Raw genomic sequence first — 18,101 nt, 5'->3', positions numbered from 1 at the left:
TTATCTTCCTCAGGGTTATTATTCTCACGCGCTCTCTCCCCCCAACTATTTCCCTCCACTCTGTCTCACACAGCTGCCGCCACTTCCCTCGTCGAGGAGTCCCTCTTCAGCATATGCAGCAGCCTGCGGTTCAAGAGGCCGGGTTCGGCACCCAAGGAGCTTTTCCCGGCAATGCAAAGGAGTTTTTTCCGGCAGCTCGTCAAACTTTAACATCAACCGGTGATCTCTCTCTCTCTCTCTCTCTCTCTCTCTCTCTGTGCGTGTGCGTGTGTGTGTGTCGCCCTTCGGTCATCTTCCGCCTTGTTGTCGGGAGTCTTGGCGCCGGCCAGATGTTTGTCAATCTCCCTCTCTTTATCTGCTCGAGCATCCTGTCCTACCATGTCGTGGAGAGAGGGATGTTTGTTTTCGCCTAGTTAAGAAATTCATCATAGCAGATGAAGCAGAGACTGAGGAAGGCAGGTTCCACCGCTGCTTCTTCTCTCGTGAAGTGGCGCAGGAAGACGTCCTCTTTCTGTTTTTTATCTTTAGGAAATCAAGTAACAAGAAACGAATGGCCTTGTCGAACGAGAGTTGATTTATGATCATTCATTCTTTTTTTTTTTTTGAATCGAGAATTCGTGCGCATGAGTCAATCTTTGGCAATGGAATTGTTGCCATTGGTGCTTGGAGCCACCAGATTCCTTCATCATTTGTTGCTACTTGTGTTGTATGTGTGTTTCTTATGTGATTTTCAGGTACCCATCTCCTCATCATGGAGCCATGTTTAATTTCTCTTCCACTCTTTTAGGTGTTATATACTGAATTACTGTTCTAGTCTCATCCATTTATTCTGCTATTGGTTCACACATGGGTTTAGTCCGTGTGGGCCCCGTCAGATTTCCGATTTGAAGGTATGATCGACTGTCCACCACCATCGCGGTGATTGCATTACGTTAATGTAAGTCGCGTATATTGTACGTAACCATGATAATTGAAAGGTCGATATGCATCCTGCTTTTTTCTGTTACTTATGCTGTACTCAGTTCTGAATTCAGTAGTTTGCTTATTTAATAATTTTGGGAATTGGTTTGTGTTTTTTGTTGTCTGTTTTGATAATGTTTGATCCTTTTGATCTCACAGTACTCGAACTGTTCTCTATTTCCTGTTTATGTTGAACTGGGCTTCCTTGTTTTTTTTTTTTTCTCTTTCATCTGGCCTATCTCCTTTACCGCCTCCATCCCATCTTGCGTCTCTGAATCCCTTTCATTCAAACACGCCCAGAAAAATTGAAAATCCAGATAAACCATCCCTTCTATTAAGATACGACACAATGTCACCATGGATACCGCACTAGCTCTTTCCCACATCCGTCCTGGATGCAGATTAGTCCAGGCATGCATATCTTAGGGGTCTTCTAGTTTCAGATTGACCTTTTTTGCTTTCTGGAGTTCATATATGTGATCCTTATATTCATGTTGGATAGCAAATTTTCTCTTCGTGATTGGGTTTTCTCATGAATGTCAACCATGTTTCATGCACAGCGCAAAGTAAAGCTCCTGGGTTTCTTCTTTCAAAGGACAAAATTGTGAAGAAACCAGATGAAGCTGAAGGTGGTTTGCAGGAAGTTGTATGATTATGTTCGCTATGATCTAAAAGAAATTGCATTTCCTTCATCCCTGCCTGATCCTCCAAATGTGAAGAAGCGACCCAAAGCTACTCTGAAAGATTGGTACTATGTAAGCGATTGAGGTTTCAAGTTTACTTTTTTTCTGCTCTTTTGTTTTTCCTTGTGATTTGTAGACTTTGACAAGGTTTTGTGATTCCTTATCTAAGCATAGAAAAATATCATGCTCCACAAACTAAACAAATTTTCAGACTCTGATTCTTCAACTGCACACCTTGAAAGTAATTGTCCTTTGTAGCCACAGATATATCTCTGATGAATCACTAACTGTAAAATCACAGCTTTTAGTTTTATGTTCCTTATATTCAGATACATAGAATATGAATGTGAAGCTGCTGGCTTCAATAGATGGTTGCTAAGAGTTTGTAGTATTCATTTTTAATTTACATTAGCTATTTGACAAATGTGCCTTTTTAACAGATAGTGAAGGAGGCATCTAGGCTTTATGCAGCAAGTTGGGCTAGGGATATTGGTGAAGATCGCAAGCAAAAAGATGATGGGAATGCCAAATCAGGTGTCAGTGATGCTCCTGAAGAAAAGAGCAAGGGTCATGGAAAGGAACCATCAACATGGGAAGACCTTGGTAGGAAGAGATATTTCGTCCTTCAATTGCATATTGTGTACCTTGTGATTGGCACAGTTTGTGTTCCTTTTCCTTTTCTTTAGAACTAAATTCCAGTAAATATTTCAGTTTCCTTATTCTTGGACATTCCTCGAGTTTTCAGTATTTTTAAATAGTTATATGAAATATTTAGCTTGTGGTGGATGTAACAAATCTTAAGACCAATATTGTGAACCTCGAAACCATATACATCACAAACTAATGTTGCTTTATGGAGTGTTAATCTGGTGGTGGATATAATAAAATCTGAATGTGCAACTATTAACCCTGGAAACATATGATTTTCCAAGTAATCATTAATTATTCGCATACCTGCGTGTGCATTAGTTAACTTGCTTGGTTTATCAGCCTATTCACACTCTTTTTTTGCACTTCATCTCTCAATAACTCATGTTGTCTTTACCCAATTGAAGTTAGGACTTTGTTTTTTGCATAATCAAGCTCGGGATGGCAGTCTCCTATCAGTCCATCTGAACATTAATGATTAAATTATTGCAAGAGAAAGGATACCGCTCTGGTGGTTTAACCTTCTAGATTTTATCCATACCTAAACGACCCAGTGTTACTAAGCTTCAAGCTGTATAGTTGTTGGAGTTGTAGCACCAAGTCATAGTATCTCTCTCAGAATGCCAAACTAGTGAAGTAAAGAATGAATTTGATTTTCTTGTCTTTCCCTCTCATGTATCGCCTACTGATTATGTCATTTGGGAGATGGTCCTGCAAGTTCTTTCAATCATATGGTTGTGATTCTGATGTTTATTACTTTAAAGAAGCGTATTACATAGTTAGGAAACATGCGGACTTGTTAGTAGTCGCCAAAAGCAGGTTGAGCATGACCAATTGACAACATATAATGCAGAAGTTTAGGTTGTGCTTTGAGGGAATAAACAACATATGCAAAATTTATGATGACTGTCTTAGATGAAATCTCATGGTTTATGTATACGTTGTGTGATTGTTGCTACATTAACTTTGTGTCCCTTTTATGCATGGCACTGTTCCGCTTAGTCATGAGACTCATGCCTAATCCTCACCTCTTGTGATAATTGACCTGGCAACACATAGACAGTGCCAATATATTTCCTTGACCCATGGTGGTTTACTAGAGTTTTAGGTGTTGCTGATAGTACAATTGAATTATGCATGAAGGAGCATAATTTATGGAGTAGGTTTCTATACATTCATACTGCTCATTTTATTTTTAGATTCATTTCCTTTATTTTCCTGGCTTGATTCAAATTTATTTTCCTATATGGTGGGCATATGCAGCTGTGGCAGCACGAGGAGGAATGGAAACTCTAAGGCCTGTTTTGCAGAGGTTATACATGACCAGGGCATCAGTGTACAGAGATGCACTCAAGAATTTTGTACAAGGCTACCAAGAAGGAATACAGCAAGTGATGGAAAAAAATAAAGATTTAGAATCTTCACATGATGAACATGAGGATAAGTCAAGAAAATCGTCTTAGTTTTAACCTTTAAACTCCAGTAAACCTCTTGTTGTAATCCATCTAGCACCAAATATCTGATCCTGAAGTTCAGCTTATAATCAAATTCCAGTTATCTGATGTCCAGTGATGAAATCATTGTCAGTTTTACCATTTTGGAGAGAGCACAGCTTATTTTTACTAAGAAAGATGATGAACCCTTTGTCTTTCAGACCAAGGCAGCTCTATATCCATGTCTTTGTGCAGTGGAGATGTGTTTGTACCTCCATCTCGGGAAATTTGGAAGGGGTGGCCACAGGAAACAGCATTAAATTCGTGGATGATGATTTGGTCAGGTTCAATCTTCAGCAATTGATGCAGGACTGTATAAGAAGGAGATCTATATCAGAAGGGAAGATCTGCCATGCAAAGGTTATCCAAGCTGGTCTGCAAATGGATATATTGATGTCAAATATTCTAATAAACATGTATTCCAGATGCGATTTCATTGATTTTGCAAAAGAGCTCTTTTCAAAGATGCCTGAGAGAAGTGTAGTTTCATGGAATACAATGATCGGTGCTTATACCCAGAATCAAGAGAAAGAAGAGGCCCTTAAGCTTTTCAGATTGATGCTGAGGGAAGGAGTACAGCCTAATGAGTTTACTCTTCCAAGTATATTTTGTGCATGTGCAACAAAAATGGCTCTTGTTGAAAGCAGACAGTTGCATGCTTATGTGATTAAAAGTGCACTCCATTCTAATGTTTATGTTGGGACGGCACTATTGGATGTATATGCAAAATGCAATTTAATTAAAGATTCTTCTTTTATATTTGAAGATATGCCTGAAAGGAGTGATGTTACCTGGAGTTCAATGATAGCTGGATATGTGCAGAATGACCTACATGAAGAAGCTTTAGAACTGTTGCATAGAGCTCAAAAACTGGGACTGGAACTAACCAAATTTACACTTTCATCTGCACTGAGTGCATGTGCAAGCCTAGCTGCTCTAATAGAAGGTAACCAGATTCACTCAACGATTATTAAATCTGGTTTGAACTTGGACCTCTTTGTAGTGGCTTCTCTGGTCGATATGTATGCTAAGTCTGGGAACATTGAAGAAGCTTATTCTGCATTTGCAATTGCCAATGAGAGGAACATTGTCTTATGGAATGCAATGATCTCTGGCTTCTCACGACATGCTCGTTGTAGTGAGACCATGATTGTTTTTGAAAAGGCCCAACAATCAGGTGCAAAGCCGAATGAGATAACATACATCTCTGTTCTCTCTGCTTGTGGACGAGGTGGGTTCGTCAATGAGGCTCGGCGTTATTTTGATCTAATGATCAGAGACTGCAATGTGAAAACAAATGTCAATCACTATGCATGTATGGTTGATGTACTTGGCCGAGCTGGTATGCTTTTTGAAGCTGATGAGTTGATCAAGAAGATGCCATTTGAACCCACTGCTTCAATGTGGGGATCTTTATTGGGTTCATGCAGGATTCATGGAAACATTGAACTTGCAGAAATTGCTGCTCAGCGTCTATTTGAACTGGAACCTAGAAATGCTGGGAACCATGTTTTATTATCAAATATTTATGCTGCCAATGGAAAATGGTTTGATGTTTCAGAATCAAGAAAGAGGTTGAAGGATAGTGGAGTCCAAAAGGAGAAGGGGAGGAGTTGGGTTGAAGTCAAGGACACTGTGCACACATTTGTTGTTGGCGATATGAACCATTCAAGAATTGATGAGATCTACAAAAAGCTGGAGGATTTGACTGAAGAAATAAAGGTAATTGGTTATAGAGTAGAGACTGATCACGACCTGCATGATATAGGGGAGGAATTCAAGGAAAAGTTACTGAAGCACCATAGTGAGAAGCTGGCACTTTCCTTTGCCCTCATAAGCATTCCTGTTGGCATCCCAATTCGGATAATGAAGAACCTTCGTGTGTGTGGTGACTGCCATTCTTTTATGAAATTGGCATCGAAAGTCACAGGGCGTCTCATCATTATGAGGGATACAAATCGCTTTCATCATTTCAAGGAGGGTTGCTGTTCCTGTAGGGATTACTGGTGATGGTTATGCAGGTTTATGCCTTGGCCATTCCTGTTGGCATCCCAAACCGGATAAAGAAGAATCTTTGTGTATGCGTGGTTATTGCCGTTCTTCTATGAAACTATCTGGCCATCTCATGATCATGAGGAATACAAATTGCTTTCACCGTTTCAAGGTTGCTGTTCCTGCAGGTGCCACTGGTGATGATGATGGAGGTTTATGCCTTGGTCCTGTAAAACCAGTTCAAGGGATGGGTAGCATTTCTTTTCCTACACTATCACAAGTTGTTGAGTGAGAACTATCCCGCTGCATTGCTTAAACAGTGTCCTATTGATAACGTGCTCTGCTTGTGCCCTCATTTCTTTTTCTACACCATCACAAGTTGTTGACTGAACCATTGTGCTGCATCGCTTACACAGCATCCTCTTCCAACGTGCTCTGTTTAGTTTCTGAGGTGCTACAAAATGTGCTACAGGATTGGGAAGAATCTTTTGTAGCCCAAAGTCGGTCATTGCACAATAGCATCCACTTTGTGGAGGGACGGAGTTGCACTTTGCATTCTTTTGCAGCTGCAGTGATTGGTCCTGTCGGTGATTATACTCAGGCAGCCTAAATACAACTTCAATGTGATTGTTGCATTTTGAATCATTTGCTATCTAAGTCACACGAACTTTTCTATTTTCCTGCTCTCGAGACGCGTCGAGTCGGGTGCACACCTGACATGGGTGCAGTTCCGACTCGTACCCAAGCCTAGTCAATGCGAGTCGGTGCGGTCAGTTGCACCGACTATATTTTTCCATTTTTGACACGCACTCGACTCGCATCAAACTCGAGTCGAGTGCGGTCATCCCGCATCCGGTCTAAATGTGGCCCTTTTTTTGGTATTATTGTTGTATACATTTTAACATTTTATTTTAGATGCTTGTTCAGTAATTGAATCTATATAAAAGTTTTAAAGTTCAACTAACAAATATATATTGTCAGTCGTGTACATATGCAACCGTGCATATATACTTTGCGACTGATATGGTGATACATTGTCATGTTATAAACTTATAGTATATAATATAAGCTTTTTTATATAAGCATTATGCAGCCGACCAGTTGTGTTTAGTGTTGTTCTTTTGAAGTTTTAATTTTAAATTTTAAATTTTTGCTTTTATGTTAGACTGTTAGTATGCCATATTACTAAATTACTATATATAATATATTATATATAATATATGTTGTTTTGATATTTCATTATGTAATACAATTATGCAAATATGTTATATACATTAATAACTAAATTGTAATAATAATCTATGCATGCTGGTTCTATTATATATATATATATATGTATATATATATATAATAATAATAATAATAATAAAATATCCTCGCAGCACCATGGCATCTAAATTTTTTGGGATGTATCGCTTTGGCACCCGCAACTCGTGCTCATGTAACATAGTTTGCTATGTGCTCATGTGACATGGTTTGCTATGTGGAAGTAACTTCTAATCATGTTGCTTTTGCCTTTGAAACATTTGCCAGCGTAGTGTATCTCTATATCTGTTCATATCTCTGCATTTTTCAAAATGAAAGGTTGCCTGAATTATGAGTGGTGCAAGTTGTTTTGCAGATCCTATATAACCTATTTCTTTTTCTTCTCTTCCTTTTTTGAGCTTCTACTGCAAGACCAATTATGACATAGTATGTGCTTCACTCCATAGTAAGGCTGGTAAACGAGCTAAATGAACCATGTTTTATCATATTTAAGCTTTCATTCATCTAATATTAAGCTCAGGAGAGGTTATATTGAACAACTTTCTTTCCCTTGATTCCATGATGCCAAATTTGTAGTTCACGATGAACAAGCTGCAGTGGGTGCTTACTATCCGAGGCCCGAGAATGAACAAAGTTACCATCCTCAGTGTCATTCAACACGTTGAAACTATACAGGACGATAAACTCTGCAAGAGCTTTCGCGGTACACTTTCTTGTTCCTTGAACGTATGAGTGTCTGTCCATGCGCCCCTCGAAGAAAGAGAGAATGTGATTGCATACATTGCTGGAGCACAGTTATCTCGCTAGCAATCACACAATGGATCCTGCTTTTTGAAAATAAAATCGCAACCTTTAACTCCATCGAGAGATTTGTAGACGGAGTCTGGACATCTTAAAGACTGTTAGGAACTTAGGTCCCTTTGAATGCGTCGTCATACCCATTCAGATGTGACTGATGGTGGCAAAATTGCCAATATAATTTCGTTCACAATTTTCCTTTTCGGCGGTTAACTACCATATATATATATATATATATATATATATATATATATATATTATATATATATATATATATATATAGCCACCATTTTGACTTCTAAGCTCTCTCTCTCTCTCTCTCCTGTTTTGTTCTTGTTCTGGTTTCTGTTCAGTGTTCATGTTTTTGTTTTTGTTTTCTTTGCTAATTTTTCTCTTTAGGTCCCTTTGATCTTCTTCTTTTGTCTCTATTGATTGGTGACATCTTGTCACCACATTTTGTTTTTAATGATTTTTTTTTTTTCATTTTGTCGCCCTCACTCTCTCTCTCCCTCACCCTTGTGTCACGCTTGGTTGAGGATATTGGAGTTGCAAGGTTTAAAGAACATATTATTCAGGTTGAAGGAAATACTGATGGCTGAAGCACAACTAACAGCGGGACATCTACTTGGAATCTCTTCAAATATTACTAAGGTATTACAGTTAAGTTTCTTTAAGCATGGTCAGAGAGATCCGGTTAGATTGCCCCGAAGGAGTTTGGATCATCGCTCACCTGGTGGGCAACTCACTGGTTCGAGTGGCGTGGCTACACTCAAAACCCGAGCCGAGCTCGGCCTGACCATTAAAATCGGAGCTCGAGGCCAACCCAAGCCCAACCAACTCGATTAAATTAAAAAATATATTTTTAAATATAAAATAATATATAAATATAATTAGTAGTAATAAAATATTATATTTATATATAATTAATAAAAAATATTAAAAAATTATCGAGCTCACCCGAGCTAGGCCGGCATCCTTTTTTTCAGAGCCGGATACCGGGTACCTACCGATGGCCCGGCCCGGTACCCAAGTAGGACCGATATACTGGTTGAAAAGCATTGGAGACTTACACAAAGCCTTAATTAATGCAAATAGAAATCAAAGGGCTTCAATTTTCACTTGAGCAATGAAATACTCCTTCCACTTTCTTAAGTTCATGTTAGATTAATTCCCCTTTGCTATATATATATATATATATATATATGCAGTCTGATCATTTGCCAATTAGACCAAGGTGTCACATGTATATCTATTTTTATTATTTTTTAATATCTTGAAAGGTTTCTTATGCTTTTCAATGTGTCTGCTCAAGAAGGTAATTAAACTTGGTAGACAGGCTAAATGAACCGAGCATTGATATTTTTAAGCTTTGGTTCACTTGAAAATGAGCCTGGCGGATCTCAAGTTCATCCAAAGCTCGAGGTAATAGCGGAGCTCAGCCAAGCGCCGTAGGAGATTGACCCTTTCGTTTTAACTTGCCAATTACAATCCAAGCCACAACATGCAGATATCCATTTGATCAACTTTAAATGTATTTTCTCTACTGTAAATATGTGTCGTGGTGCTCCTTGATCAATTATATGGTTCCAGGATGAGATTCATTTCAGTGACCCGAATCGCCACCCTGCTCTGAGTTTATAACCTGCAGTGCTCTTTCTCTCTCTCTCATAATTCTTGTATCCATTATTGCAGAACCAGGGAGACAAGATCGATCGAGCATCAGTGCAGAATAACGCACGCCGTCATTTCAAGGGTACACGCATCTCTTTCTGACTCTCGCTCTCTGTGGTATGATGCTCTTCCAAGCTGACGACTATTTGTGGTCTTTCATTGTCATCTTCTTCAGTTTTGTCGGTTACATGTTCTTGCATGGAGATTGAGTCAACTTCTTCTTTCTTTGTTATTTGCAACCTTTATCCGTTACCTTCATTGAACCATCTGAACTTCCGGTTGCATTGTGCTCGTAGACGCTCCCTTTCCAGAGTCTTCAGCTTGAATCCTCATGGTGGAGATGAATCCATCGATGGAATTTGTTCATGTGGAGAGCATTCTTGTGACAAGAACATTGGAATAATAGCATGTCTTGTGCTCATCTAACTTGTTCTTGTTCCATTTGCTATAGCAGAAGCTGGGTTCTTGGGCGCTCGATTGTGCAGTTTCTCCTACCAAAACAAATCAAGATTTATGAGAATCACGAATCATGCATTTCTTTTGGTCTTTCTTGGACCTGCTTTTTATGAAGAAAATGTGGGATAAGCTAGGAAATCTCATCTTGGTCTGCACTGCACTGCACTTTTTTAAGCCAGAAAGTGTCTTCAGTTTATTGTTGTGTTTTCTTCATCGAAAGAACGAAGACCATTGATCAGCAAATCTAAGAAGAACAAGCATACATCTTCTTTTCTCCATGCAGCGGAGGTACCTAATTCCTGCAACGTTCTTCAGCGCCCATGCCTCGGAGAAGAAAAAGGGCTACTCGAATCACCGATCTCAAGGAAACCATCATGCTTAAAATTCTCAGGCATCTGGATCTCAAGTCCACGATAAGAACCTGCGCCGCGACAAGTCGGTGGAGGAGGCTGTTGCCCAAACTGCCGGCCCTGGAGTTCGACCTCGCCGATTTCCCCGTTCCTTCGCTTCGCCGGTCGTTTCAGAAACAGGCCAGACGCAACTTTACTGAAGCAGTCACCCGTCTCCTGTCGATCCGAGATGGTCGGAAGCCGCTTGAACGTTTCAGCATTAGGTAAATTTTGTAGCTAGCTAGGAATCGGATGCAACGCCGCTGCAGAATTTCTTAGTGCAGTTTCACTACAAAATTTAATCAATTAAAAGGTACTTTTCCAGAATTCTGAGCATAAGGGTATGGTTTAAATGTACTGCTCAACTGTTAACTGGCAAGAATTCAATCTAAAATCTTCTGAATTCTACATGCCTCCCGAATATTGGTAAGAGACCTAAGATCTCTCTCTATCACAAAAAGAAGAAAGCAATGAATCTTGGGGATTATGTATCTTTTTCTTTATTTATAAAAAAAATGCTGGTAGAGATTGAAATTCTGTCAAAATATAGTATGGCAGATTATAAATACACCATATGATCTTTCTCTTCAACATGTTATTTAATCATTGTCATTATCATGTCTGCCTCTTTCGTCCTGCATTTTGTATACTTGGAAACTGCAGATTTCTCTCTCTCTTTCTTATCTTGTTGCGTTACTTGGAAACAGATTGATTTCTGTCACTTGTCTTATTCTATTGTATACTTGCAAAGAGACCACTCTCTCTCTCTCTCCATCCCTCTCTCATGTTCTGTTGTATACTTGGAAACAGATACAATCTTCGAGATGCTCCAATCAAGCAGGAGATCAACTATTGGCTCAAGTCTTTTTCTCAGAGGTTAATGATCGAGGAAATCTGCATCGACGTTGACGCCGAATCCAAAGAGGAGTACAGGTTGAACTTCAATCAGTACGGCTGCACATCACTGAGGGTGCTGCAACTCCGACGCTGCCGCTTCAATCAGCACTGCTCCTCCATGGACTTCCCCTCCCTCACCACTCTCGCCATAGCCAACTCCCACGTCACCTTCCTCTTTCTCCAGTCCCTGCTTCGCGACCTCCCCCTGCTCCACACCCTCTCCATTTCCGACTGTTCGTGCCTCGGCGCGGAACTCCCCGTGGAGGCTCCACACCTGCGCAAGTTCTTCCTCAGGGGCCCTCCTCCCTTCGAATTCAACATGCCCAACTTGGTCTTGGAGGAGGTCGAAGACGTTCTCCGTCTCTCCCACGAGGAAAGGCCAACTGCTCGACTGGACATCAATCCTCTACATCCGTCGATGCTGATGCGCAGAAAATTCATCATCACCTATGCATTTCCACGCCTTCGTGTTGTTCGCTTGCTGATCCTCACCGCGAGAACACTTATCGTGCGTTTGTTGCTTGTCTCTGCAATTCCATTTCTCTGAGTTTCTCTGCATTAATTCCAAGCTGCAAAGATCATATTTGATCCTTACCAACTTCATTATTGCATCGGTTGCTCTTTAATTCATTCTCGTTTCATGTGGAGTTCATACTTACGTATAGCTTCAATCAAATTGCGATGTATATATGAATGAATTCAATCGTCTATGTATTTATTCTGTACTTGTCTGTTGTTGATTTCCCTTTCATGGAAGGTTATCGGGAGGTGGTGCCATCTGTACCTGTTGCCGGAGTTCCGGAACCACTTATCCGGTGTGGAGGAAATGGTGGTGCATGGAGCAAGGCTCACAGTAGAGGAGTTACGCGGGCTTGGCACACTTCTCGAACGTTGTTCGAATATGAGAAGCATTAAAGTTGAGTTTCTGAATCGAATCTGAATCCAATTATTATCAATGAAAACGAACAAGTTCCCATCTTGGCTGGTAAACCTACGTATCTGAAAATATGAACCAAATTTTTGAAATGCACAATAAAGAATCTAGTGACTTCCAAATCGAGGTATGTATATACATGCATACATGTGTTAGGAATTCTATTTGCACATTAATCTTATTAGTTCTGTATTTTCATTTATTCTTTGTTTCCTTTTGTTCCTAACCTGAATGAGATGTGATTCATACAGATTAGTTTATCAAGTTGAAAGTGTTATTTGGTGATTACTTCAAATTTTGGCGACGGATTCATTAGTGGGAGAGAAATACAATCGGTTAATAGTTTATTTTCTAAATTTCGATCATATGTTGAAAGCATTTTTATATTGATATCAAGTAAGAAAGAACATGATTTGCAACCCATATTCCCAAAATTAGGTTTCATGCACAAAACTTTTTTAGAGAGAGAATTAATGAGTTAAAAACTAGTTTCATTTGGAGGCCTCCCTTGCTTTGTCTCTCTTTCATTTTAATTTTGACGGACGCCACAAAATAAAGATACTTGAAACACCAATCTCAAAATAAAATAATATTGGTTTAACACCGGGTTTCATCTGCTTTTTCCTTTTTTGTATTTATCAGTTCGAGATGAACCCCTGGGAGGACGGAACGGATCCACGGTTCGTGCTAAGGAAGGCCAGAGTTGCACTCGCTCATTTGAGGACGTTGACTGTGCAGAGGTATGGAGGCTATCAAAGGGACGAGGAGCTCGTCCGGTACTTCCTCAAGGCGGCGCCGGGACTGACGTCCATAATCATCAGCCCGTCGGCGGAAGCGCGGCGCTCCTGGGATCTTGTGGTTCGATTGACGCTGGCGGTGGAGGAACATCGGGTAACCCGGCCGGACCGTCCCACCGTGCTACTGGAATTCCCCGGCTGGGAACTTGATTGAAAAGCCAAACTAAACTACTCCAACCCCCCAACATGTAGACTCTTCCGATCAATCGATAGTCTGATCTGGTCCCTTTTGTTTTTTAGGTTTTCGTTTTCGACGTTGTTGCTCCTAGATCTTTTACTGCTCCCATTCACGTGATTAGCTCAAACGCAAGCTTCCTTTTTCTGTTGTATATTCATCAAATCTTCCATTAACCTTGCGCTCAAAATGTGGAGAAAGATCCAGTTCTTGATCGGTTTGAACGAAGATTTTTTCTGAGTTAGTCCCCAGATTCTTTCTTATATCGGGGAGAGAGAAGCGATTGGGTTTCATTTGAGTATTGATCGAAGCAACTTCAAAAGGCAAAAGCCCGACGAACCCGAAGAGAATCCAATTTGAGCGAAAAAAACGAATCCGGTCCAAATGAGAGCCCCGGTCTAGAGATTGATCCGAGTGATGGTACCTGGATCGAGTACCTTTGAACAACCCGATCCATTCACAGCCTCATTTGCCCGAACGAAACCTTGCAGTGCGAGCCCCGTGGCTTCCGTCCGCGTTCACGTCAATCTTCCTTTCCGTTGAGGGCGCCGATTTTCATCCCAACCTTAGTGTTTTCTGGGAGGTTTCATTTTCATTGCAGTGCAACAACACCACGTTTGGATGGTATGCTTCTTGGATGATTTTTCGTTGGTATAGGGATGGGACTGGGTCCAGCTGTGGCTTCTCTTTATGTTACTGAGGTATAAATGATGTTCATTTCTGTAGCTATTATAGCTTACCTTAATAACATGTATCCTTTGCTCACTTATTTTCGCAGGTTTCTCCCTCTTCTGTCAGAGGCACATATGACAGCTTTATTCAGATTGCAACATGTCTTGGTATCATAATGGCTCTTTTTATTGGAATTCCATCAAAAGAAACTCCTGGATGGTAAGATAATTGATAGCTTGTTTTCTATTGAACCACCAAATGAAAACAATTTTTTCACTTCAGTTTCATGAAATGTTCCTTCAATTTAATTATTGATCTAATGTCAATTTGGTCTAGGTGGCGGCTTTGTTTCTGGGTATCTATCATCCCAGCTACAAGATTAGCTCTTGGCATAGAACTCTGTGCCGAGAGTCCTGTGGCTTTACAAGCTGAACCTTGTAGTTAAAATTCTTTCGGTCCATTTGTGTTATTTATCTTTGCTTATTTGAGAAGTTCTTCATTTCCAGATTGTATTAGTTTGTTTCCTGCGACTTAATATGATATCCTATACAGAAAGGGAGATGCAATGAAGCTGAAGCAGAGCTTGAGAGGCTCTTAAGTGCAGCTCATGTGAAACTTGCAATTGCAGAATTGTCACGCTTAGACAAGGGGGATGATGCTGAGAGTGTGAGGCTGTCAGAGTTGCTTTATGGTCGTCATTTCAAAGGTATTCATGGCAATCCCCCTTTATTTGGTGAATTTCCATGGTTCAGTTGCTATGGATTTTCTCGTCTTTTTATATCTCAATTAGGAATCTGTTTGTTGATTTTATTCAAGCGAATATCCTTGTGTGCCATTGGTTTTCCAAGCGTGCCTGCAGCTACAGAGAATATGTCTGTTCTACTGAAATCACTGACATCTGCAGACTTGAGTTGCAGTGGCATATGCCTTGCAGTTATTTCAAAGAAAAATGTTCCATGTTGTTGGTCTATACGCTACTTGTTGACCTGTCTAATTTATGCCTTATGCAATTTCTCTTCATTAATACCCATTCTTGATCAAATGTCAAACATGACTGCATGAACTTTCAGTTGGCAACATGAGCTTGCCGTTTTCCAAGCGTGCCTGAAACTTTGTTGCTTAGTCATATTTTGTTCGCCCTGTGCTGATATCTCCACTTTACAGTTGTGATGATTGGATCTATATTGTTCGGATTACAGCAGCTATCTGGGATAAATGCTGTCTTTTACTTTTCATCAGCTGTTTTCAAAAGGGCTGGTGTACCCTCGAACCTTGCAAATGTTTGTGTTGGTTTATCCAACTTGACAGGTAAATATAAAGTGCATTTCCTTTCAAGTATCCATTATTTGAAATACATTAACTGGCAGATTGCATCTTCATCTATAAAACCTGTGTATTCTTTTGTGCAGGTTCAATTGTTGCTATGCTTTTGATGGATAAACTTGGGAGAAAGATGCTTCTTCTAGGAAGCTTCCTTGGAATGGTAGATTTTGCTTTTGGATAAAAATTTCTGGTGTCTTGTTCCGCAAGCACACAGGAACTTTTTTCCATATTTCTCCGAGTTCGTTCCCTTACATTCCCTTATAGGTTCAATGTTGTATCAGCTACAAGCTTTACTAATTGGCTTATACGCATGTTCCATATTTCTCCGAGTTCATTTACTAACATTCCCCTATAGGTTCAATGTTGTATCAGTTACAAGCTTTACTAATTGGCTTTTGACGTCTGTTTATCAGTTACATGCGTATCTTTGGATTCTATGTAATGCAAATTGTTAGTCACCAGGCAAAAATTTCTAATATCATTACGAAAATCTGGGTCTCTGTCATTGAACCATTCAATAGAAAAGCTACACTTTTGGATGACCACTTTACATTTTTAAGTTCCTTGTGAGTTTATCTTGAAATGAGAACAAGATGTTTTTAAGGATTTGGTATTTTTAAGTTCCTACGCCTTTTGGAGCAACTTGGGGCTGAGGTCTTGTACTCCATATTTGCTTTTTTCTGCATCTTAGCTGCGGTGTTCGTGAAGTGGAACGTAGTGGAGACCAAGGGGAAGTCCTTGCAGGAGATCGAAGTTTCCTTCTTGGCTGCATCATAATTTCGATCGTTTTTCCTCTACTCTTTTTTTTTTTTTCATATACATATCGTGCTGCCATGTGTCATAAGTAGGGGGTTGTGTGGGAGGTTGATTTTTTATACCATCTAGGACGGGGCCTTTTCTGCCAAGAAAAGTTTCAATGAGAGTCCATGTACATTCTCAATCACCTGAGTACTCCTAATACGTGCCAGGGGTTTAGCTTTTTGCCCCCCTCTTTCTCTCTTGCTCTCACTCTCTCTGACACACACACACACACACAAATTGTGAAATCACACGCTTGTTGTTTGATAAAACCCCTGAGCTCTTCCCTTGTGAGAGAGAACCTAAGTGGAGCTGTTAGACATTTGTTGGTGAAATTCTTCGGGTTTCTTTTGTTCTTCTCGAGGGATATAGTTGGCTTCCGCATGGCGGTGAGAGGTCACGACTTGTGTCATCTTATATAATGATAAATCTTGACCGCCCAATCAAAGAAAACTCTCTCCCCCTCATGTAACTTATGTTTGTTTCTGATGGTGCAACCGTTCTGATATTGACTGCAAGTTTGAGGTTGTCTTGCCATGTAGGTCAGTTTAGCCGATGAATTTGATGCTTAGCAAGAAGGGAAGGTCGTGGATCACAGTCAAGGAGACTGCCCTAGACCTTTCAAAGAGTGGGATCGGACCAGGTCTGTGTCAACTCTAAATCTGCCCATAAATTTCTGTTATTGGGTTTGGCTACGGGTTGATTCATTGTTAAGAGTCAGGTGTGAGCTCTCTCACGTCTGTGGATTAACAGGTCATGATTGTGTGATGTTGCTCCATCGCTTAGACCTGGTTCATAGATCCATTAAGTGGTCCAACCTGTGTGTCATATAGTTTAATCAGATCTCCCAAATGATCCTATCTCAGACGTTCATGAATTTTGCAAAAAGCGAACCTTTTCCTTTGGCATTGTTGGTAGGGGATGTTTGAGCAACTTAAAGATCCTTGGTTCTTCGTTTTTGTTGGAGGAGAAATAGGTGGGTTTCTTTTGGCAGGTTAGAGACTTGATTCCTAGTTCTCAGGGTCTCTATTCGACGGTCTTTAGTACACTGATTGGAAGGGATGATTTGGTTAAAGCACCTAAACCGTTGAATGATAGGGTGTCACAAGGTACTTGGAAATTTTTTTGGGGAGAAATCCTTCTCTGACCCGGTCTGGTTTTCAGACGTGGGTCAGCGGGATGTGGTTTTCAGACGTGGGTCAGCGGGATGTGCTCAGCCTTGCTGTTGTTAAATGTCATTATTGGTAAGATATATAGCTGATATGATGAGGAGTAACCTTCTAAGGCAATGCAGAAACTTTTCTCTGCTACCAAATGCGTTTTGCTGATGTGCATAGCGCAGGACATCCAGTTGGTTAGCGATCAGGATTTGGTCATCACCAGGTTTGCTTTGTGCTGACCCTAGGGCTACTTTTGGTATAAGACACGAATAATCACGGCATGCAATTGAAATTGAATATCTTCAGATGTTGTTTTGGAAAAATGACTGATTTGATGGCTGATATGTTCATGTTTGTTTTACCAAATTTAATTTCCGTTAACATTACTGCTCATTAAAGTTTGCTTGAAGTCAGAACCTACAGCAAAAAAAAAAAAAGGGTAAGTCCATGTCTCCGGGCAGGCGGTTGCACTTCCAACTTTCATCGGCATCACTCTTTCTATGAGCTCAAGCCCTTGGGGTGACTTGTTGGGTTCGGGAAGGTACGCCAGGAAGCCCCACCATTGCTCTCAGGAGTGCTAAGCTCGGTGTTTCCCTTTGAAACGCACTTTTAAGAAGGAAATAGGAATTCGCTAGATGATGAATTGTTTCTGTTATAAAACAAAAGTAAAGATTAGATTAACTTTGGAGTGTTACATTACCCACCGAAGGTCACCATGGGCCTTATTGATATTATGCACCGCCCTGTTATCATGATGTATTTTGAAGCACTTTTCAAAATATTTCTCCTAAACACAAGGAACGGTGACAATAAAGATCTTTCTTTTCCCTATGGCATTCAGTGGACTGCTGCATGGCGGTTACCATTCTTTGATTATCCGTAACCTGTAACAGCTTCATTAGTGCCTTCATTAATGCTGCTATGTGACGGTCATCCTCGTCTTCAACGGAAGATCTTATTTAAAACTGGTTTAGTTCTTATTTTGACGA

General features: G+C 40.2%; 4 protein-coding genes across 4 annotated transcripts; all 4 read left to right on the top strand.

Annotated features, from left to right (window-relative positions):
• The first annotated feature begins 48 nt into the window (after positions 1–48).
• On the top strand, positions 49–3,754 carry LOC116246156 (uncharacterized). The gene is made up of 4 exons (XM_031617878.2): positions 49–219; positions 1,521–1,715; positions 2,084–2,246; positions 3,555–3,754. The coding sequence occupies exons 2-4, from the start codon at positions 1,578–1,580 to the stop codon at positions 3,752–3,754; spliced, it is 501 nt and encodes a 166-aa protein (XP_031473738.1). The 5' UTR covers positions 49–219; positions 1,521–1,577.
• Positions 3,755–3,862: 108 nt separating this feature from the next.
• On the top strand, positions 3,863–6,110 carry LOC116246154 (pentatricopeptide repeat-containing protein At5g04780, mitochondrial). Its single transcript, XM_031617876.2, has one exon. The coding sequence runs from the start codon at positions 3,863–3,865 to the stop codon at positions 5,792–5,794; it is 1,932 nt and encodes a 643-aa protein (XP_031473736.1). The 3' UTR covers positions 5,795–6,110.
• Positions 6,111–10,287: 4,177 nt separating this feature from the next.
• Positions 10,288–13,138, top strand: LOC116246038 (F-box protein At3g59000-like). Its single transcript, XM_031617724.1, has 4 exons — positions 10,288–10,580; positions 11,167–11,761; positions 12,011–12,106; positions 12,830–13,138. Exons 1-4 carry the CDS (start codon positions 10,288–10,290, stop codon positions 13,136–13,138), a joined length of 1,293 nt encoding a protein of 430 aa, XP_031473584.1.
• A 680-nt stretch (positions 13,139–13,818) lies between these two features.
• Positions 13,819–15,341, top strand: LOC116246032 (probable plastidic glucose transporter 3). Its single transcript, XM_050075582.1, has 5 exons — positions 13,819–13,860; positions 13,973–14,050; positions 14,384–14,537; positions 14,996–15,139; positions 15,241–15,341. Exons 1-5 carry the CDS (start codon positions 13,819–13,821, stop codon positions 15,333–15,335), a joined length of 513 nt encoding a protein of 170 aa, XP_049931539.1. The 3' UTR covers positions 15,336–15,341.
• The last annotated feature ends 2,760 nt before the right edge of the window (positions 15,342–18,101 follow it).

Source organism: Nymphaea colorata, chromosome 1, assembly GCF_008831285.2.
Source record: "Nymphaea colorata isolate Beijing-Zhang1983 chromosome 1, ASM883128v2, whole genome shotgun sequence".
Lineage (NCBI taxonomy): Eukaryota > Viridiplantae > Streptophyta > Magnoliopsida > Nymphaeales > Nymphaeaceae > Nymphaea > Nymphaea colorata.
The sequence above is the reverse complement of the archived record's forward strand: the minus strand, read 5'-3'. Positions and strand labels throughout refer to the sequence as shown.